The sequence below is a fragment of the Megascapheus bottae genome, chromosome 13, assembly GCF_031878675.1.
Source record: "Megascapheus bottae isolate mThoBot1 chromosome 13, mThoBot2.hap1, whole genome shotgun sequence".
Classification (NCBI taxonomy): Eukaryota; Metazoa; Chordata; class Mammalia; order Rodentia; family Geomyidae; genus Megascapheus; species Megascapheus bottae.
The window spans coordinates 39,367,415-39,390,222 of record NC_143521.1 but is presented as its reverse complement, the minus strand read 5'-3'; the positions used below and the strand labels follow the sequence as shown (position 1 = coordinate 39,390,222).

Sequence of the window (22,808 nt, the reverse complement as noted above, 5' to 3'; positions counted from 1 at the left end):
AGCATGCAGGGCTTTGGGGAGGGCTGAATGAATAGACAGAGAACAGGATCTGGGGACAGTTAAACTCCTGTTCTGTAGACTATGGTGGCAATAGACATGTGTCAGTCCACAGTTGTCCAAGCCCAGAGACCACATCCTAATATAACCTATGAGTTTGGAGTGATCATTTTTTTGCCTTTTTTATGAAGAAATTTCAATGCATGGTCTCTGTAGTCATTTCCTCCTGGAGGTCTTTAAATTATGTCAAAATCCATACAGAGCAACTGTCAGCCAGCATAAATCACTGGGTACTCTTTCAGGCAGAATGCTTACCTAGTTTTCTCCTAAGACTTAACATTTCGGACAGGGAAAAAATACTTTGTGCCAAAGAGGAGAGCTTTGTGCCCACAGCCTGCCTGACACAGCAACTTGAAGGGGAAGGGGGCTGCAAGGGTGCTGGAATTGGGGACAAAACAACTGCAAGGCAGACCGAGGCTGAGAAAATGCTCTCAGGAGCAAGGCACTGGCCACTGGCTGTGATCAGGGCTGGGACCTGTCCCAGCTGCTTGCCTGTGTCCTATGGCTTCCCCAGCCTGAGAAGATGGGCCTTTTTTTTTTCCTTTTTTTTTTTGATACCTAAAAACACATCCCAAATTAAATCTAAGAGACTGACTAGAGGGAAGAAAGGCAGTTTAATTGTCTTTACTTTCATCTTAGTGGTCTTTAAATTAAGAGCTGTTCCTCTTTCCTGTAAGATCCATTGGGGCTGCCTCTCACTTATTTTCCATTGACTTATCTCACTCATGGGACAATATTATATATATATATACACACACACATATATATATACACACACACATATATGCTTCATCCAGACACTGGTAGCTCATAGCTGTAATTCTAACGAGTCAGGAAGGTGAACTCTGAGGGTCTCAATTCAAAGCCAGCCCGAGGATCTTTATCTCCAATAAACCACCAAAATGCCATAAGGAGAGGTTTGACTCAAAAAGTGATAGAGCATCAGCTTTCAGTGAAAAAGCCAAGAAAGAGCTTGAGGCCCTGAGGTCTAGCCCCAGTATCAACATACATAGATAAGTAGGTATATAGGGATAGATAGATAGACAGACAGACAGACAGACAGACAAATACCTGTGTCCTGCTTCAAAGAGATTTTTGGAGGGTGGCATCAACAACGTTTTATGAGTCCTAAAGGAGTCCTCAGAGCTGCTGTGCTTTCATTCATATATCTCTACTACAGGAGTCCTGTAACCTCCCAGTCATATTTAAATCTAGACCCTGATGAATGGACAGCCTGACCTTAAGAGAAATACCTACGTGAGACTCACACAGTATGCAGCCTTAGAATAGGAGAATGCAGTGTGATAGGCAGTTTCGGCGTGACTCCTTATGAACTCTCTTTAAAAACTCAAGTTCAAATTCTTAACATTTGTGTTGAAAAATAAATGACTTTGGGATACTCTGTACACGTCATTTCCCCCACACAATTCATTGGTTCCATTCTTCTTACCAGAATATTTGTGTAGAGTCATTCAGTTGTTAAAAGGTATGGTGACTCATGCCTATAATTCCAGCTACTCAGAATTTGGAGATGAAGAGGATAGAGATTCAAGGCCAACACAGGCCAAAAAAAGAAAGAAAAAGTAAGTCTCCCTTCTCAACAAAAAGCCAGGTTTGGGTAGAGCATATCTGTAATCCTAGCTATAAAAGAAACTATAAATAAGACAATCTGTCCAGGTCCACCCAGGCAAAACTAAGAGACCCTAACTGAAAAGTAACAGACAATAAGGGCTGGAGTCTTGGCTCAGGTGGTAGGGCACCTGTTTAACAATGGAGAGATTCTGAGTTCAAACCCTAGTACTTTCTTCCTGTAAGAAAAGATGTCACATTCATAGGCAGATTAGAATAAAAGTTTAAAACAATATTAACCAAATGTAGGGGGCTCATGCCTTTAATCCTAGTTACTCAGAAGGCTGAGGTCTGAGGATTGAGGTTCTTAGCCAGCCCAGGCAGGACAGTCTGTGAGACTTACTCCAGAAGTGGAGCCACGGTTCAGGTAGTGGGTAGGTTGCCAGCATTACAGGAAAAGCTCAGGGATAGTACATCGGCCTGAGTTCAAGTCCCACCACTGGCATAAAGTAAATAATTTTTGTGGACTTCTACATGAAAGCAAACTATTTAGGGTGTGGGATTAATTGAAGGAGAAAGAAGATTGGAGAGATGAGACACTCCATCATAATGAAAACCCAGCTCCGGATTGAAACTAGCTTTTGAAAACCTTTCAAAATAGCATTGTGCAACTTCCAAAGGGAAGTTGGGGCCACAAGTTACAGGCTCTGCTATGCCTATAAATGCATTGTTCTCAATTCGGTCGCACTCACTAGACAAACAAGGTGCAAGAGTGAAATGTCGCTCCCTATCAGATTCTGTGTTCTTAGGGGTTATTAATAAAAGTGAATTGTCAGGCACTAGCCGTTTCACAGCTGTAATCCCAGATACTCAGGAGGGTGAAATCTGAGGATTGAAGTTCAAAGCTAGTCTAGAAAGAAAAGTCTGTGAGACCCTTATCTCCAGTTAACCAGCAAAAAGCTAGAAGTGGAAGCATGGCTCAATGGTAGAGCTCTAGCCTTGAGAGAGAGGGGGGGGAGAGGGGGGAAAGGCAAGTTCAAAAACACCTTGTAATCCTAGCTGCTCAGGAGGCTGAGAACTGAGGATTGAGGTTCAAAGCCAGCCCAGGCACTAGAGTCCTTGAGACTCTTATCTCCAATTAACCACCAGAAAACCGGAAGTGGCGCTGTGGCTCCAGCGGTAGAGTGGTAGCTTTGAACTGAAGCACTTGGGGACAGTGCCCAGGCTCTGAGTTCAAGCCCCATGACCAACCAAAAAAAAAAAAAGCCCCAAGTTCAAGCGTGTGTGTGCACACACACACAAGAAGAAACTATAGGTGGAGGCAGGGGTTGGTTATCTCCTCCACAGACTTCATTTCCTTCCCAATCCCTACTGGCTCACTCCCTATGTTATGCTTGGTCTCTGGACTCTGAAAGCTTCTGAATCTCAGCACTGTAAATGTTTTGTGCTATAGACTTCCATGGAAGTTCCCCCAAGCCTATACCAGCACTTTCTTCCTATCCAGATGTTTTCCTGTTGCATCAAATGTGGCCTGGCCCCACACCAAAGTGTGCCCCAACCTGTAGTGAAGTCGCATCACTCCAGATCCTTCACTGATGACAGCATCTGATTGACCTCCCTTTTCCTTATTTACTCTTGTTTATTCTTGTAAGAATCTAGACGTTTTACAAAGAATAGTGCCTACCATCCAACCGTAGCAATACCTCATGCATGGCTAATCGTATTACCTATAATTCTGTCTTATTGCCTATCTTACCATGTATGAGAGGACAGTTCTAAAGCAAGTCTCAGACCAGTGACTCTTCTGTAGCTTGTCTAGTATGAAAAGGGAAAAAAAAAAACTCTTCACAGACACAGCCACACTCCCACGATCACATCTAAAGCTGTTGCCACATAATAATAGCTCAGCCTCTACCCAAACAATACAGGTACTGAATTTTTGTTTAGATAACATGATGTCATGAAACTAAAAAAAGAAAAAGAGAAAGAAAAGCAAAAACTAAACTGTCTCTCATCTGCCCTGTTCAGAGAACACAGTTCTCACACATTGAGGCAACCAGCCTGGCTGGTTTTTAAGTGTCTTTTTCCAGAGATTTTGTGTACACTATAAGAGTATGGTGGATTCTATGATTGATTCTTGTCTTGATTTGTTTTATTCAAATGGAGACCACTACACATTGTTCTATGCTGTGCAGCTTCTACTTCAAATAGTGAAATAGTGTTTCCCTTATTTACTCCTTCCTTCCCTGTAGCTGGAGTTCAATCCATGTTCATTGTAACAGTCTGCTGAGATTTTTGAGGTGATTAATGCAGGAAATTCTGATTCATGAAGAAGTACATTTTGTATCATAAATGAGTTCCTTTCTTGGTGGCTACTGAGGGTATTTCTGATTTATGCTATTTCAAAGAATGCCATAGTAAATAGCTGCCTTGAATCAGTGTGTGTGTGTGTGTGTGTATTTTGTGTGTGTGTGTGAATGCATATGTGAAGGATAGACACTTTTCAATGTTTATTGAGCCACCTTTTGTATCCCTTCTTGCTGAAGCATATATTTTTGATCATATTTTGACAAGGTCTGTAGTCACCCTCGAATCGTAGTTATGTAAGGACAAATATTCTATGCTGATTTTCCCCTGGGATTTTGGTGCCAATACTGAATTGTGTTCTGAACTTTGCTTTCCAACCAACAGTGAGCCGCCAATCTTTTGTACTTTCCTATCATCTAGGGTTAGATTGGTTACTGACTTATTAATTTTTGCTTACTTTAAAAGGGTTTGGGGACAAAAGTATTTTGAGATATAAAACATCTCAAACCCTTTCTCCCACTAAGTTCACAGGAGGAGCTTGCTTACTATGTACTTATTTCTATGATCATGCCATTGAAGATGGAGGACATTCCTAGCATTTCTGGGGACATCTTGTGCCCTCCCTTCCCAGGGCACCCTGTATCCTCTTCCCTGTCTGAGGTGACAGGTACTCTAACAGAGATGTTTATTTAGCATGCTTGTGATCTTCACATAAGTGAGATTGGGTCATTTATTGCCTGACTGCATTTCTCCTCTCCTCTTTCTCCTCCTCCACCACCTTCTCCTCCTCTTGCTTCTCTTTCTTTTCCTCTTCCTCCTTTTTCTCCCCTTTCTTCTCCTCCTCCTTTGCCTTTTCCCTTCTCCCCTTCCATTTTTGTCTTCATTCATTTACTTGAATGGTAACATTAGCCATATTTTTTTATTTCTTTCATTTCTCTGTGTTGCTTTCTCTGTAATTTCCTCTGAATTATCTTCCATCCAGTTTACTAATCACTCTAGTTTCTCATCTTTTGTTTAATCCTTCGGAGTTTCAAATTTCAATGATTTTTCTTTTAAAAAAAATTTATGAAAAGTTCTATTTGTCATTTTTGCAAATCTTCCTCTTCTATCTGCATCCCATTCTGTACTATAGCCCCCATTCTTGCTGTGTTCCATTTATTTATCTATCTTGCATGTTTCTAAATAACCCTTCCATGTTTTTGCTTCCCTCTTTCATATTGTTTTATGACCTAAAGTTTTGAACTGCAGTTTCTTCAGTGGGTGTGATGTGTGTGTGTGTGTGTGTGTGTGTGTGTGTGGACTACCCTTCACATCTGATTGTTTCATAATGTTTCTTGAGTCTTCTTGTTTGCATCTTGGCAGAGATTTATTTGTTTTTAGTTTGTAAGAACATCCCCAAGGCCTGTTCATACAGACACTAACACAAAACAGTTGGGTATTTCTTTCAATGTCTTGTTGCTATTGTTTGCTTTATAAACCTTTCATTTTATTCTGCATTCTTTTTTAAACAAACTGCTTGGTACACTTTACAGTTAATTAGAAGTTACCATTTACATGGTTTTTAAAAATTATTTAAATGTGGAAATTTAAATCATGAACTATGTTTAACATGATAATGCTACCCCAACTTGCTATACAAAATGATCTTAGGATTCATACGAAGAACAAAAGGACAAGATGACACTGGAGACATCAGTGATCTACACATAAGCAGAGACACTGGCAGGTTTTCCTTTATCAATATCTTTCCAAGGATGTTTGTACAGAAAACAGCTTTGGAACACAGCAACAACGCTTCCCTCTGGGACAATGGGGAGATTGATTTAGTGTCTTGGGTAATGAAAAACTGTCTCCCTGTGTATCTTCCTGTGTAGCGAAGGATGGGCCAGCTTGCTGGCTAGTATGGAGTTTCTTCCTCAGCTTGGGTTCCTCACTATAGTATGTGTAGCATTCATCTCAGCTCTCCTGGTTCACACATGGGACTTGAGTTGCAGGGCAACCAGGATGAACACAGCTTAACTCCCTGCTGGGCTATGCACAGCGCATCCTGCTTCTCCTCTGCCTCTCCTCTGCCTCATCAGCCTCATGCTTTTTACCATGCAAGCAGGCAGGCTGATATGTTGGCATGCACGAAGGAAAAGGATAAAATGCTGAAGACAGGGAAGGTGTCTGCTATTTCTCTTCCTCATTCCAATGCCCAGCTAGGCCTGTGGACAAACAGCTCAGCAATCAATCTCTACGGTTGAAAGCACCTACTAAGCACATATCAACTTTTTAAAAGTGCACACGTGTGTGTGTGTGTGTGTACTAGGTCTTGAAGTCAGGGTCCTTGGCTGTTTCACTAAAGGCTAGTGCTCTACCACTTGAGACACACCTCTATTTCTGACTTTTTGCTGGTGGACTGGAGATGAATCTCTCAGATTTGTATGCCTGGGCTGGCTTTGAACCATGATCCCCATATCTCAATCTTCTGAGTAGTTAGGATTGCAAGCTTGAGCCACAGGCTCCTGACTTTACAAAGCTCTTTGCCATGCTTCCCTGCTTGTGGAATCTCAGGAAATGCCAACTCCCTCTTCCTTTTCCCCCTCAGCTTCCCAATCCAAGACCCACTTTCCCTGGAATACAAGAAAACTTGAGCCACATGTTATATTTAGTAACATGAAAATGAGAAGCTGCAGAATGTCTTTAGCTCTGCTTTAACGGTAAGGGAAATAACTAAGCAATGAAGCAAGCTTTTGCGGCAATACTGCTGCACGATATAAATTATGCAATAAGGGAATGGTCAAAAGGACTAGCTACTGTGCTGCCCCTTGCAGGGAGACCCTGGCAGGGATCTATCTTTCCAGGATTATCTGGTGACGAAGAGGGCTATTTTAAAAACCAAGGAAATAATTAGACCACCCATGTTTCTTACTAAACAAACAAGTTCGTAAAGCAGCTCTTTCAGAAACAGTCATTTAAAAGGCAATAGATGTCAATGATCCACGCCTGTAATCCTAGTTACTCAGTAGGCTGAGATCTGAGAATCACTGTTCAAAATCAGTGTAGACAAGGAGGTCCATAAGACTCACCTCCAATTAACCAACAAAGGGCCAGAAGTTGAGTTGTAGTTCAAGTGGTAGAGTAACAGCCTTTGCGGCGTGGGGGAGGGGGGGATCGGAGGAAAAGAATCAAGCTTGCAGGCACAAGATCTCTAGGTTAACACTGCGGTCTCTCCCTGGAGGGTCTCTGGTTTTGGACCATGCAATTGAACTTGTTAAGCTCCTATACCAGGAAGGAAAGGGGAAATCATACTCTCTGAGGACTAGGAAAAGGAGTAAAAGAAGATGACAGCAATAATAACAAAGCACACAGGTTAGGTAAATAAGAAATTGGGTGCTGTATGGAGCAAATTAATGTGTTCTCTGTCTTAAAAGTCTGTTTAGCCACTTCTTCATTCATTCGTGTCATCTATTCACGCCATCCTGAGATGGCCTAAATGCATTGAAAGAAAGAAAAATTCTGAAAATAAATGAATAAGAAAATCAGACTAGCACCAGAAAGAAAAAGAAAGGCACTCCTATAATCCTAGCTACTCAGGAGACAGAAATGTGAGGATTGCATTTCTAAGCTAGCCCAAGCAAGAAAGTTGATGAGACTTTATCTTCTTCAGTTAACCAGCAAATATCTGGAAGTGTGACTATGGCTCAAGTGGTAGAGACTAGACAAGTGAATTGCTCAGGAACAATGCTCAGGCCCTGAGTTCCAAAATTAAAGAAAGACTAAAGGGAAAGTTAGTAAATGTAGTAGCATAAGCTAAAAGTTGGGTACAAACCATTATTTGTAGACTTTAAAATTCTCCAAACAATCCTGGCTTACACCGGTAATCCTAGCTACTCAGGAAGCTGAGATCTGAGGATCATGGTTCAAAGCCAGCCTGGGCACCAAAGTCTGTGAGAATCTTATCTCCAATTAAGTACTAGAAAACTGGAAGTGGTGCTGTGGCTCAAGGAGTAGGGCCGTAGCCTTGAGCTGAAGAACTCAGAGACAATGCCCAGGCCCAGAATTCAAGCCCCATGACCAACAGAAAAAATAAAAATTTTCCAAACACTTGGGTTGACAGAGTAATGCTATTATGTCCTTTTCCCTAGTATAGACATCAGAAAACACACACACACACACACACACACACACACACACACACACTCGAAAAAAGGACTCCCACCATTGAATCTCAGCATGTCATAAAAGAAATATTTTGATAACGCTTGCAAAGTAGGAAAAACAGCTCAGGGTAGTCAGTTCTGGTTTCATACAACACATAGTTATTTATGCTGTGTCTTGGATGGCATGGATTCCACGCTAGCAATGGCTGTTGTTACTACGGAAAAAACAGCTAAACAGTGGGCACCAAATGGGACCTCTGAGTCCATTAGTCATTGCAAGGATTGGGATGTCCAATTTTGTGCAAAGAAAAGGTTTTCCTAGTAGAACCCCGAGAGAAACTTTCCTGGATTCTTGTGAAAAGGCTACCATCTAAGGCTGGGTGCACATCCATGCTGCTTAGTGTCAGTGTGAAGTCCCGGGGACACATCATGAGCTTCTCACTGACCTGATAAGACTTCAAGGTATAACAAGGCATGACATGCAAGCCAGCCATGCCCAGACCCATAACCCACTTATGGGAAGTTGGGGCAAGTGGGCGTCCCCGCAAGGGTGGCCATCCTTAGAGTTGTGGAGAGTTGTTTGTGCAGAGCCATGATGAATAAGAGCGGCTGCTGAGAAGGGAAAGCACTGCCCAGAGTTTTATCCACTTTGTCCATATGAGGACATCAGACGCTTCCCAGAAGCCTGCTCCAGGGCTGGATACATAGCCGCCTCCTCCCCAGATGGATTTATGGCTAAGCTCCTTGTCCAGAACTGGATGCTCCTTATAGTAGAAGGTGCTCTGTGTGGGGGATTGGCAACACTGGTGCTGAGATGCTTCACTGCGTCCATGCTCAAGACACCTCCTGCTTCTTGCATGCTTGTCTACTGGTCATAGACTGCTTGCTGGGACTTTATCTGCTTGGGGCTCCAGCAAGTCACTGCCCACCAAGGAGCCAATGTGCGCAGTGAACCATCCAGTATCCTAGGCCTCTTATCTGTGCAATCTTCCTTTTTTTCTGGTTTGTTTTCATTTTTATAATTTTATTGTAAAGGTGATGTACAGAGGGGCTGAAATTATGTAAGTCCGGCCACGAATACATTTCCTTTTAAACAGCGTCACTCCTTCCTTCATTCTCTCCCAGTTTTTCCCTTCTTCCCAAGTTGTATAGTTCTTCTCCAACATAGTATCCAGTGGGTTTCCCTGCTGAATTGCTTCACCCATTGTTCCCATCACAAACCTGTAGACAAGACAAATGGTACAAAAATTTTAAAAAGCAGTGACAGAAGGGAATAAACCAAAGAAAAGGAGGGGAGGGAACCACCAACAGTACAATGAAAAACCTCCATTTCTTGGAGATCTTTTCAGTAAGCATTGTTTTATAACCATATACACAAAACTACAATCTTGATTTTTGTCTTTATTGATATAAATTTTGGAAAGGGTCCACCGATTAAAAACTTCTATCTCGGCCAAGTGCCAGTGGCTCATGCCTGCAATCCTAATTTTTTAGGAGAATGAGATTGTAAGATTGAGGTTCAAAGCCAGCCCAGGCAGAAAAGTCCATGACACTCTTCTCTTCCAATTTACCACCCAAAAGCTAGAAGCAGAGCTGTGGCTCATGTGGGAGAGCATGACCTTGAACAAAAAAGCTAAAAGATGACACCCCTAAATTCAAAGCCCCGTTCTGGTATATATACTCACAAGAAGTAATCCGAAGTCTCTACTATTTCTCTTAGAGCTGCTACAAGTCAAAGGGCAAGTAGGCAGAATAATGCTGTACAGAAAAAAATGTTCAGCATTCTTTCGTGTGTGTGACAGAGGGAGTTCTGTTTTCCAGAAAAAAAGTCCTATAAAATCTGGCACTTCATTCCTAGGGTGCTAACTCTGCTAACTGGAGAAGTGCTGCAGGCATGGCCGCTTCTCATAGCCCAGGGCCCTTTTCTGACCCAGGTGAGGGTTAGGAAAAATGGCCAGTTGCCACCAAGGAGCTAGAACGTTCTCTCTCTCTCTCTCTCTCTCCCTCTCCCTCTCCCCCTCTCCCTCTCCCTCTCTCTCTCCCCCCTCCCTCTCTCCCTCTCCCTCTCTCCCTCCCTCTCTCCCTCTCCCCCTCTCCTCCTCCCCCTCTCTCCCTCTTCCCCTCCCTCTCTCTCTCTCCCTCTCTCTCTCTCTCCTTCTCTCCCTCCCTCCCTCCCTCTCCCTCTCCCCCCCTCTCACTTCCTCTCTCCCCTTCTCCCTCTCCTTCTTTCTCATTTTTTTTCCTGTTCTGGAACTTGAACTCTGGGCCTGGTCACCCTCCCTGGGCTTTTGAGGTCAAGGCTAGCTCTTCAGTTCTTGAGCCACAGCGCCACCTCTGGCTAATGGGAGAGAAGAGTTAATTGAAGGGAAGCGTCTCACACGTACTTTTCTGCCTGGGCTGGCTTCACACTGTGATCCTTCTCCCCAAGCCACAGGAAGGAAGGAAGGAAGGAAGGAAGGAAGGAAGGAAGGAAGGAAGGAAGGAAGGAAGGAAGGAAGGAAGGAAGGAAGGAAGGAAGGAAGGAAGGAAGGAAGGAAGGAAGGAAGGAAGGAAGGAAGGAAGGAAGGAAGGAAAAGAAAAGAAAAAACAAAGAAAGGGCTCAGCCTTGCAAGACAGGCCTGCGCTACAAATCCCCACTGATGCCCTTGGGCTCTGAGCCACCTTCTCTCTGCTCCCCCCCCTTCTCCATGTTGGACTCCCCCTCCCTCACTCTCCCCCCCCCCCCCCGCCTGTCTCTGGAGATGGTGTTGAGACTCTACTTTTCTCTGCCTCCCCCTTCTTTCCTGCAGGTGAAATTTACCACTTTTACCTGGTGAAACAGAACTTGAGGAGGTTTGCGTGTGCTCGTGAGTGTGTGTGTGCGCGTGTGCGTGTGTGCGTGTGTGTGTGCGTGTGTGTGTGTGTGAGTGAGGGGGGGAGGGGGGATACGCGGAAGGAAAGCGCGCCCAAACCCGGCTCTGCGTCACTTCTGCAATGGGTCACAAACGGGGTTTGCAGAGGTTTGCCGGCTCTCCGGGGTGTCAGCACCCCAGCGCTTGGAGCCTAAGTCGTCTCCCTTCTCTCCACCACCACCCAACCCCAGGGCAGGGGCGGGCGCGGTGCCGGAGACGGCTCGGTCCCCTCCCCACGCCACCCCAGGGTGCTGCAGCGCAGTCCTCGCCAGGGCGGTTTCCGAGGGAGGAAAGCGGGGTGCCGGAGGGGCCCCGGGGGAGAGCGGAGCGGCGGCGGGCAGTGCCACCTGCCGAGAGCCTCTCCCGGCCTCGCCCGCCGCCCGGCGGTGCCACCTGCTATAAATAGAAGGCCCAGAACAGGGTGTGCGACCACACACCCCGTCCCCGGGGCCTTAATCCCGTGGGGGCAGCGGCGGGGCTCCGCACTGCAGCCGCTGTGGGTCGCCTGGGACTCGGCGGGCTTGGCTGCGCCGCGGGGCAGCGTCACCCAGCGCCGGGGGGCGGGGGGAGTGAGGGGCACAGCGCGTCCCCCTCCTCCCGCCGCCCCGGACGCCGAGTCCGGAGATCCCGGCTCCGGTCCCGGCCCTGGCCGCCCCCAGGCCCGCCCCGCGGGGGAGGGGGAAACGCGAGCCGGGCGCAGACACCTCCTCCTCCTCCTCCCCCCTCCCTCCTCCCCCTCCTGCTCTCCCTCCTCCCTCTCCTCCGCGGGTCGCCGCTGCTGCTGCCGACCACGGCGCCTGTTGCTGCGGCTGCCGTGAGAGCCGCGGTGTCCTCGGCCGGGAGACCAGCCGAGCGGTGCGGTCCCCGGAGGCGGGAAGACAGCGCAGCCACTGGGCACGATGGACGCCCCACTCGCCCAGGCGGTCCCCAGGATGCCCCGGAGCTCCTGCGCGCCCGGCCCGGGCCCGGGGCTCTGAGCGCACACTCGGCACAGGTAGGCGCCTCCTGGGTCTCGTCTTGGGCTTCAAGTCCGGATCCTCCCCTCCCCTCCCCTCCGCGCCCTCGGGGCTCCCTTGGCACCTGGCAAGTCCAGGGGCGACCCTGCCGTCCTCGCCGTACGGGGGTCTCTCGGGACTGGGACGGGGGGGGCGCAGGCTCGGTGCCACCTCGTGGTCCCCCTGTCTGGAGGAAAGCGAAAGCTCGGCGCGCCGGGTGCGGATCGCGGGGGGCTCCGGGTCCCCGCATCTCCTCCCTCCCGCTGGGGAGGCCGGCTGGAGGAGGAGCGGGGGTGGGGTGCGGGTTCGGCCCCAGTGACCCCACGCCACCCCCTGAAAAGTTCAGGGGAGTCTGCGGTGGTAAGTTTGGCAGCTTTCTACGGGCACATCCTGTACCAGGCGTTGGAAAGCCGGCTTCGTGGCTTCCTCGTCGTCTGCGCGCGGTCGTGAGACCTCCCCACGCTTCGCCACGCGTGCCGGCGGCCACGCTGTTCTTTTCTTCTCTTTTTCCAAAAGAGGAGAAAAGAAAAAAAAAGATGACAGTGATTTTGTTGAAATCGGCTTGCTCTCCGGAAGTTGCTTGGAAAAGAAGACATTGAAAGCGATGGTTGTTCCTCTCACCCCTTCCTTTTGAGTTTCCCAGCCGTCTGTGCTTCCCTTTACAGACCTCTTCTTGCTTCTCCTTTTAGAGACGATCGGATGATTGCATTTATTCAATTAGACTCAGATGGAGTTTTACAAACGACCTCCTTTAAATGGGTCCCACCCACGAAACTTAGTCTAAACGTATCAACTTTTTGCACCGGATCTAATGCTGACCGCAGAGGCCCCGAAAAAGAACCTTGTTTAGGGGAGCAGGAATGCATTCTCCCCCTCAGGTGTGAGCTGGGATTGGAGACCTGCTTGCTGTCTCTGAGGCAGGTGATCCCTTATAGCATTGAAGGGCTGGGCTAGGCTCAGGAGGTGTGTCTCCTAACCTCCTCCTTGCTGGGAATCCTGAAGACTGTCTTAAGGAATCTAGAAATGGCATGAAAGGAAAAAAAGGCTTGTTATTTTTTTAAGGGGCTTGACAACTGTCTGAAACTGGATTCTACCCCCGTTTTCAATCCTTCCTCATTTGTTTGTAAACAAGTTATAGAGAAACAAGATACATTTCCAATCCTTCCTAAGTACCTGTTGACATGACAGGACTGAATAGAGCTGTGGATTCAAGTGCACAGCTGGGAAATTCTGAATATGAAGTGATGTTCATTGAGGATAGGGAGATAATAAGTTGTGGCTCAAAGGAGAAACAGAAGCATGCGGTGACTATGACATGCTGTCACATGATCTAGTTCAGTGATTTGCAGGCCACCACAAGAGGGGAACTATCATTGACCAGGGAATGGATTGAAATCCAAGAAAAGGTTTGCAAAGAAGCCTCCTGCCCCATCACCATGGCATTTTCCCCTTTCTCCATAACATTTCTAGCTGGGTAGCACTCATGTCAGTATTTACCTTTTAACACAACTTGTCACAGTACCAAGAGGGTATGAAGAAGAAATGGGCGGTTGATGAGCCAGGAACAGCCCTTTCTCCTTCCTTACCAGGCCAGGGATAACCCAGCTCTCCTAACAGGCAGCCCAGACCAGGAAGGCAGGAAGTTGCCATCATGTCTACCACTGTGCAGAGCCAGGCATGGGTGGGCACTCCCATCTAGCCCTCATCTTTTGAAATCTTCTAGAATATGCCAGAAGGAGGGGTGCTTGCTTTAATTCCATTGTTGTTGGTGTTGCTGCCCACCTCTTGTGGTACTAGGGTATTTTGAGCTCAAGCTCAAAGCTTTGATTACTATGTAGGCATGCTATTATTTGCAAAAAAAATACCGTCTCTGTAACGTTATTTCTTTTCTTTTCTCATTTTTCCCACTTATGGTTAAATCTCATGAGGTTACTGTATCTGAATTTGTACATAGGTATACTGTACATACACTTGTTTATTTGAAATAGAAAAGGGAAGGGGGAAAACAAGATGACAGGGAGGGCGACAAAAACTTGAAAAAGGGTAACAAGGTTCAAGAAGCAATGTACCCACTACCTGACGAATGTAATTGTAATCCCTCTACACATTATCCTGACTATAAAATACAATAAAAAAAATACCATCTCCCTTTTTCGCCCTGGGACCAGACTCTGCTTCCTGGGATTAAAGGCATGAACCACACACCAGTGAGGACTTCATCTTTTAATCTTACCTCCATAAGCGACAGCTCCTCAAGCCTCCTGTGCTCTTTCCAGCATATTTTTGTAGTTCCCAGTTCCCATCCTTGTCAGATTCTCCTGAGAACCTACAATGTATACATGTGTGCTTGGAGACTTTATGCATATATGTGTGGGTGTCTTGGCATGGTTACTTTTGCTCTTTCTGGGTTCACTGTGCTCTTCTAAAGTTTGACAGCCAGTCACCCCAAAACTTTTCTTGCTCATTAAAACTTGGAGAAGTGGAATCTGTTAGTTCAATGAGTGCACAGAGTCTGCTCGGCAGCTGGGGTTGGGATTCAGGTCCCTGGTGTGACATGAAGGATTTAAGTCTCTCGTCAGAACTATTTCCTTAGACTTCCTTTTGCAGGCTGTTTTCAACTCTACATTCCAATACGTTTTAATAAGGTTCTTCACAAAAGACATGACAGTTTACACTTTCAAGTAAAAAAAATCTATTCTGATGGATTCTTAGAGAGTGTATGCCTCCTTCAGGTTTCAAATGCTTATAAAAAAGACCTGACACATGTGAGCCACATGAAATGACCTTGACACTTATGTTCCAGAGCAAGTACAGAGAATGTAAGAAGTAGGTTCTAGCGCTAACACACATTTAGTTTTGATTGTGCCTCTTTAATTTGAGCTAACCACAGACACTTCTCCCTTCAAAAGCAAAGGCAAATCTCTACTAGGAAAGCCCAAGGTTTCTACTATTATGACAAATGAGGGAAGCCATTGAGCCTATGTTCTTTTGAGTCTGGCTTACTTCACTTAATAAGAGTTTTTTCTAAGTCTTTCCATTTCCTTACAAATGTCCCTCTTGGTTATCTCATATTGTTACAGTATTTTACCTTGTTATATGATATATTGTATATATGCTTATTTGGTTATTTGAAATTGGATAGGGAATGGGGAAAAACAAGATGAGGGGTGGGGTTGGGGGGAAGGAAATGGGGACCAAGACATGAGAAAGGGTATCAATGTTTGTGAAGTAATGCACCTTCTATCTGGTGAATATAATGTAACCCTTCTATTTAATTACAATAAAAAATATATGAAAAAAAGGAAAGGCAAAGCCAGACATGTTGGCTCTCACCTGTAACCCTACCTACTCAGGAGGCTGAGATCTGAGGAGCAAGGTCTGAGACTCTTATCTCCAATTAACATCTAGAAAGCAGGAGGTGGGGCTTGGTTCAAGGGTAGGGCAGTAGCCTTGAGCTGAAGAGTTCACAGACAACCCAGGATAGGACAGACCCAGAGGTAGGGGGGTAGCCTTGAGCTGAAGAGCTCAGGGATAGTGCCCAGGCCCAGAGTTCAAGCCCCATGACCCACAAAAAAAAGAAAAAAAAAGCAAAGGCCAATGTTTCACTTTAGTAAAGCATCATATGTAGTTCGAGTCAAGAGATTTGGACTCAAATCTAGAAACTGAACTTCCAGAGTAGGTAAGCACATAGGGGTTTCTTGTTAAAATTAACATCAAGTGTTTAAAACAGTACTTGGTACATAAACATAATGGAAACTATTTATTGCTACTATTTATTTTATTTTTTTAGACACTAGATTTACATTGCTGAGGCTATCCAAGCCTTAGATACAATAAACCAAGCTAAGCCATTAGTTGGAGGTCATTCCCTTCTATTTTTTTTTTGCTAGTCCTGAGCTCAGGGCTTGAGCACTGTCCTTGGACTTTTTCAAAGCTCTACCACTTGAGCCTCAGCATCACTTCCAACTTTTTTCTATGTATGTGGTGCACAGGAATTGAACCTCGGTCTTCATGCATGCTAGGCAAGCACTCTACCACTAGGCCAAACTTCCGGTCCCCATTCCCTTCTAAAGATAGCATTCTATTGGGAAGAACAAAAGTTTGTGTGTAGGACAGGGTTATATTCCAATTCTGTCCTCATCCATTATTAGTGGGTCTTCTGTTCTCAGAGTAGGGAGAGTCTTGAAGGTCATCTCTGTAAAGTGTCTCAAAAAGGGTAGTTGGTTAATAAGTATTCCTTTACTGAAATGCTTAAAAGCAAGCACCAACTCTTCAGCCAAAGAGCTGAGTTCAAATCCAGATTCCTCCACTTTCTACCAAGATGATATTGGGCAGAGGTGCTCAGTTCCTGTGCTGCGTCCTTCCTTCCTGTCCCCACTTTAAATTGGCATGATGGCAATGGTATAGAATACTCCATATTTTTCAGGTGGTTGCAAGAGTTAGATCAGTTAACCTAGAGCTATTACATGTTAACCATTATTATTATTATTCCTGAAAACAACCAGGTAGAAGATAGGGGGAGGATTTTATATAATCTCTATGGGTCACTTAACACCTCCATTCTCCATCCCTTTCTCCTGAACAGCAAAAAACAAAGGGGTCACAAAAGCAACCTTTTACTTACATAAGAAGGAAGCCATTTAAAAGCAGCATTATTGTCTAAGTCATGTTGCTAAGCTCACTGAGTACTGAAGCATGTGGGATGTGAGCTAGATGCAATGGTGAACAGCTAAGCCTGCAAGGATCATTGCCACTTGGGCAACTGCTGGGTGCAGAGCTGTCCACTTTGACTCGGGTGAGATTCCATGTTGGGAAGGAACAAATTATGTACCCGAGTCAGTGGACCTGCTGCATGAGTTCAGAGAACTTCAGCTTGCAGGATGCTTCTGCTCGGGTCCATACCTGCTCATTTAACCATCATTCGCAAAGGGAAGTGTGAGGGGCCACTCCAGAACTTCCCACTTCTCCTGGGATCCCCTAGAACTAATCAGTATGGGCTGGTTCCTAACGTGGCTGGAAGTTAGAAACTCTCAACCCTCTTGCCTCCCTCTTTTCTTTTTTCTTTCTTTCTTTTTTTTTTTTTTTGCCGGTCCTGGGCTTGAGCTCAGGGCCTGAACACTGTCCTTGGGCTTTCTCAAGGCTAGAGCTCTACCACTTGAGACTCAGCACCACTTCTGGCTTTTTTCTATGTATGTGGTACCAAGGAATCGAACCCAGGCCTTCATGCATGCTAGGCAAGCACTCTACCACTAGGCCAAACTCCCGGCCCTCTCTTTCTTTTTTTTATCAGGTTTTTTTTTTTTTCTTCTATCTCAGTGTATTTTATGTTGTGAAGACAACATTTCTGAGGTCGTATAATTTATAAAGAAAGGAGATTTGTTTGGCTTTATAATTCTGGTGGCTGAAATGTCCAGCCAAATGCACTGGCCTCTGGTTGTGTCCCAGTATGGTGAAGAGAGCATCAGGCCAAGGGTCTATGCGAGGGTGAGAGATCCATCTGTCAAGAGAGAAAGCAAGAGAGTGAGGAGGAAGCAGGCTCCTTTACAACAACTCACTCTTAAGAGAAGCAAATCCTGCAGACATACCCCACTCCAGAAAACCAACTTTAAGCCCTTCAAGATGGAGGTCATGACTCTGTCACCTCCTACTAGGCCACGCCTCTTATGATGCCACTACCTGCTATATGGTCATACTGACTACCACAATTCCAATGCATCAACCTTTGGGTCACACACAAACCCCATGTAAAGGACAGCACCCTTCCACCAGCATGCTGAGAAGATGAGAACCGAAACTTCAGAGGCTGGGTGTTGTTTGGCAAGGAAAAGTCCACATTCCATTCTCTGTGACTTGCTGAGGGAGTGGAGGGGGGCTGGGAAAAGAGGGGGATCTCACTGTGCAGCTTTCCAACGCCTACAATTGCATCTCTCACTGTCTGATCAGTAGATGCCATCCCTTCTTTATGTAGTTTTGGGGACATTTGGTTATGCATGATGAAAATGAGATTCACAGATTTCAGACAGAGACGACTTTGTTTTGTTCTGCTATAAAAAAGGGGTTGAGTTTGGGAAAGTTAAGCAACTTGCTTTTTCCAACTTGACACTGGAAAATGTCCTCGTGGGCAAATTGAGGTTCTTTTACGGCTCTTGGATGGGCAACCGGGATTTGTACTGTCCTAATTCTGTCACTAAATTTGGACAAGCCACTTAACTTCTCCAGAACCCAGTTTCATAAAAGAGGGATGTTTGTAAATGGTATAAGGAGAATCTTGCTAATTTTAAAATTTTATGATCTTAAGTGCATGTTTCCAGGCAGAGAGGTAGCATAGCAGGAATTGTTCTGAGGAGGGTGGAAATATGTTTGGGATTGCTGCAGAATTGAAGAAGTTGTATGGAATACAAAAGAATCAGGCTTGTCCTTAGCACTCTGCTAACAAGAAGGTAAGAGGAGACAGTAAAGATGAGGTTATTGGTTCCTGTAGATACAAAGCAGAAGAGGCCTCTTTGAAATGATTCCCCCTGAGGCTTAAGGTACAGATGGTTCTAGCTGGGGTCAAGTGTAACTTATGTGGCTTGAAATGGCTTTGCAAACAAGGTAATGACTTGCTAGTATTATTGAGTTAGTGCATCTATCTATGACACTATTGTAAAATAATTATTATCTAGTCCAAGTTACCATGTATATTACACTAGAAGTATCTGAATAGTTTTCAATTTACGGCTATGTCTGAGGTCAAACTTATCATTTGATAGTTTATAAGCAATATTAAAGCCTACTCTGCTTTGTTACAGAAACTAAAAATGTGCTTGTTTAACAAAAAGTAAAAAGTAGATGGCTCACAATCTTTAATTGACACACAAATTTAAGACTGTTATCTCTAATAAACCAGCAAAAAGCTGAGAGGAGGCATGGCTTATGTGGTAAAGCACTAACTTGAGCAAAAAAAAAAAAAAAAAAAAAAAAAAAAGAAAAAAAAATGAAGACAAAGTACAAGCCCTTACTTCAAGTCCCAGAAAGTAGACACTATTTTTTCAGGTAGTTTTGTTAATAAATGACAACTAATTTGATGATGATTTACTAAGTGATTTAAATGAGCAGAAAACTGAAAGTAGTTCTGCTATCCTTGTTGCCACCTGATTTATAACTGCTGCGTCTAGAATAATTGATAGATGTGGCTGTGTTCTTTGTAGTAATTCTAGTACTTCTGTAGGCATGTCTTAGGATTAGCAGCTGTCAACGGTTAAAACTTAAAGCCGATTCAGTTACAGGAGGGAATGTCAAGCCAGACATTGAATGCCACTTTCACCTGAAAGTTGAAGAGAGAAGAGAGAGGGCTATTATTTTTTGGAATTCCAAGACTTATTTTCATAATAATAAGTACTGTATAATAAAGGAAGGAAGCAGGGATTCAACTTCCCAAAATAGATTTGGATTCTTAAAGATATTGATTTATTTCTGAACTTTTGAACACTTAAAATTAAAAATGTCTGAAATACATTGAGACTTACTTAAGCATTGCATTTAAGATACATACATACATCTCCTATACATCTCCTATTATAAAAAGGGGGAAAACATTGATTTCGGTTCTGCTATTTCCCAAAGAGTTAAAATATAGAGTTTTATCACCATAATCCTTAAGAGTTTAAGAAGTTTGCCATCCTGTTGAAGGATGTGTATTGAATCCTTAAAATAAACATATATAAAATATACTAAGTATCAAAGTCAGATACAGTAATGACTGGATAAACCATAAGGGAGAAAAAAGGAAGAAAAAATAACTTCACATGGTACATTAGAAACAACAACCACAAAGATAAACTTGTTTCCATATTCTGGAGTGAGAATGAGTTATTTTTTAAATAACTAAATTCAGGCTAGAGTACATAGAGGCAATGACTTACAGTACATGAATTAAAATAATGTTTAGGGTGGTATATGAAACCTGATAGATGTTGGGGAGATGCTAATGGAGTACTGATCTGTTGTTCAGAATCTCTAGACAGTCTCCTTTTTTAACTTGAGTAGAAGCTGGGGATATAGCTCGGTGGTAGAGTACTTGCCTAGCTAAGCATGCATAAGGCCCTGAGTTCATCCACTTAGCAACATTAAAAAATGGGAGTTATGCTGTGTGCCAGTGGCTCACATTATAATCCTGTCTTCCCAGGAAGCTAAGATCTGAGGATCATGGTTTGAAGCTAGCCTGGGCAGGAATGTCTGTGAAACTCTTATGTCCAATAGACTACTCAGAAAAAGCTGGGAGTGACACTGTGGCTCAAGTGGTAGATCACTGGCCTTAAGTATAAAGAGGCCCTAAGTTCAAACCCCAGGACTGGGGTAAAAAAAATGGGGATGGATAAAATTTGAGAAGCAGTGTGAGTGAAAACACCTTTAACCACCTGTTTAAAGCTGGTTTGGTTGATAGATAGTTACTATTTTTTCCCTGCAAGATTTCTTTTCAGAGGGAATCTTTGGCTACATAACAGAACAGGGTATGAAGCCATTGGAGAACAGTGACATTGTTTTCTATGGTGCTTGACTTTGCTGTCCCTTTATTTTTCTCTGCTTCCTAGAACTTTCCCAGTGATGTCTTTGTATCCTATCGTGAGTATGATAGTTTCATCATTTCTACATCTTTTTTTTTCTCATGCAGAAAGCTGTTTAGGCAGAGTAGCTTACTTGAGCAAATACCTTTCTTCTTGTATTTGTGTTTCAGATTTTTGAGTTCTAGAATAATAACTCTCTGAAAGTAGTTATTACTGCAACTTTGATTCTAATGTCTCTGTTTCTCCTCTAGGATTCTGCATCAGAAGGGTGTAGAATAGATTGGATTCTTCAGTCTGTCAACCATAGAAAGCCAGCCGCAAGATCTCACTGTGTCTCCGTCCCTTTTCCAAAATGGAGCCCATATCCTTCACAGCGAGGAAGCATCCATTTCCCAATGAAGTCTCGGTGGACTTTAGCCTTCAGCTGGTGGGCTCTTTGCCTGTGCATTCTCTCACCACCATGCCCATGCTGCCATGGGTGGTGGCTGAGGTGCGAAGACTCAATGGGCAGTCCTCTAAAAATGAGCCTGTCACTAAGCAAGTGCGACTTTGGGTTTCACCCTCTGGACTGAAATGTGAACCTGAGCCGAGGAGAAGTCAACAGTGGGATCCACTTATCTGCTCCAGCCTCTTTGAGTGTAAGCCTCAGCATGTGCACAAACTGATTCACAATAGTCACGACCCCAGTTACTTTGCTTGCCTCATCAAGGATAATGCTGCACACTGGCAGAGTATCTGCTATGTCTTCAAAGCCGACGATCAGACTAAAGTAAGTGGAGGAGAGACCAAAGGGATAATGTGGAGCTGCAATGCTTTTATTGTATTGGGAAATTTAGGACAAGTAGACTGGAACAAATGAGATCATTGGCGGTTTTACATAGTTTATTTAACTGAATATTGGGTTTATAGGAAAATGTATATTTTTGAAAGATATTAGACTGGGTGCCAGTGGCTCATGCCTGTAATCCTACTTATTCAGGAGGTGGAGATCTCTGAGGATCACCATTCAAAGCCAGTTTCAACTTTCTGTGAGAATCTTATCTCCAATTAACCAGCAAACACCAGAAGTGGAGGTGTGGTTCAAATGGTGGAGCAACAGTCTTTTCTTTCTTTCTTTCTTTTTTTTCTTTTTGTTTTGGTTAGTTGTGGGGCTTGAACTCAGCACCTGAGCACTATCCCTGAGCTCTTTTGCTCAAGGCTAGTGGTCTACTACTTTGATCCACAGTGCCATTTCCAATGTTCTGGTGGTTAATTGGAGATCAAAGTCTCATAGACTTAGCTACCTCTAGACTGGCTTCAAATCCTCGTCTTCAGATCTTAGCCTCCTAAGTAGTTAGGATTACGGGCGTGAGCACCAGTGCCTTTCCAGAGTGCCAGTCTTGAGCATTAAAAGCTGAGAGACAGGGCCCAGGCCCTGAGTTCAAGCTCCAGTACCAGCATACAAAAAAATAGTAGTTGCTGATAGCTCACACTTACAATCCTACTCAGGAGGCTGAGATCTGAGAATCAAGGTTTGAAGCCTGATGGGCAGACAAATCTAGGAGACTCTTATCTGCAGTTAACCAACAAAAAAGGCTGGAACTGGAGGTTTAACCAAGTGCACCAGCTATGATTGAAAAAGCTGAATGTGAATGTGAGGCCTAGAGTTCAAGCCCAATGCTGGATAAGACGGATGCTGCTCCTTTGCAAACTGCACTTTGAATAGCAAAGTTCCACATTTAAAAATGTGAAGATCACATTAAGAAAAGTATAGTTCTTCATAAAACATGAAAATAATTCTATCGGGTTTCCCAGGGTATGACGTTCACTTGGGCAAAGGTCTTTGATAAGAACAGTGGATATGAAGTTGTTTTGATACTATCAGGGGTTCTTTTGTGTGTTTTGCCTTTTATCAACTTCATGTCAGCTCTCATTGGCTTTTTACTGTTTAATCTGGTGATGTGTCTGAGAAAAATCTATGAGAGGTGTTTAAAACCCTGCTATTTTCCTTTTCATTGTTATTTGCACTATTTGTAGTTCTTCGTATGACTTGTTTAAAGCTACCTGTCTACTTAGTACAGATTGGTGTAGATAAAATCGAAAATACCATCCATCTAGCCATTTTTTCAATTAAGCCCATGGAAACATAATTTTTGGTATAAAATATGGGAATCATAGCTAACCCCATGTGTGGGGACACATGTGAGACATCCCTCAGCTGCTTTAGGTGTTAAGCTGCCTGTGTGCCTGTACTGAGATGATAACTGTCCATAAAGCCGAAGCTCCTCATAATTTCAAATTTAAAATATGAGTAGAAGC

General features: G+C 44.2%; 1 protein-coding gene and 1 long non-coding RNA gene across 7 annotated transcripts in view; one reads left to right on the top strand and one right to left on the bottom strand.

Annotated features, from left to right (window-relative positions):
* Positions 1–8,170: 8,170 nt before the first annotated feature.
* LOC150055873 (uncharacterized) lies at positions 8,171–12,681 on the bottom strand. Its single transcript, XR_016537402.1, has 3 exons — positions 12,586–12,681; positions 12,050–12,467; positions 8,171–9,299 (listed from the first exon to the last, which is right to left on the bottom strand). It is a non-coding gene; the product is annotated as an uncharacterized LOC150055873 (long non-coding RNA).
* Tbc1d1 (TBC1 domain family member 1) overlaps positions 11,867–22,808 on the top strand; it is a 167,065-nt gene continuing 156,123 nt past the window's right edge. For 2 of the 6 annotated variants that reach the window (XM_090343719.1, XM_090343718.1), the window contains exon 1: positions 20,764–21,279. In XM_090343719.1, the coding sequence (XP_090199845.1) occupies positions 20,863–21,279 (417 nt within the window). In that variant the 5' untranslated portion in view covers positions 20,764–20,862. Of the gene's footprint in view, positions 11,964–20,761; positions 21,280–22,808 lie in introns of those variants that run through there. The other 4 variants (XM_090343723.1, XM_090343721.1, XM_090343720.1 and 1 more) reach the window with 3 other exon arrangements.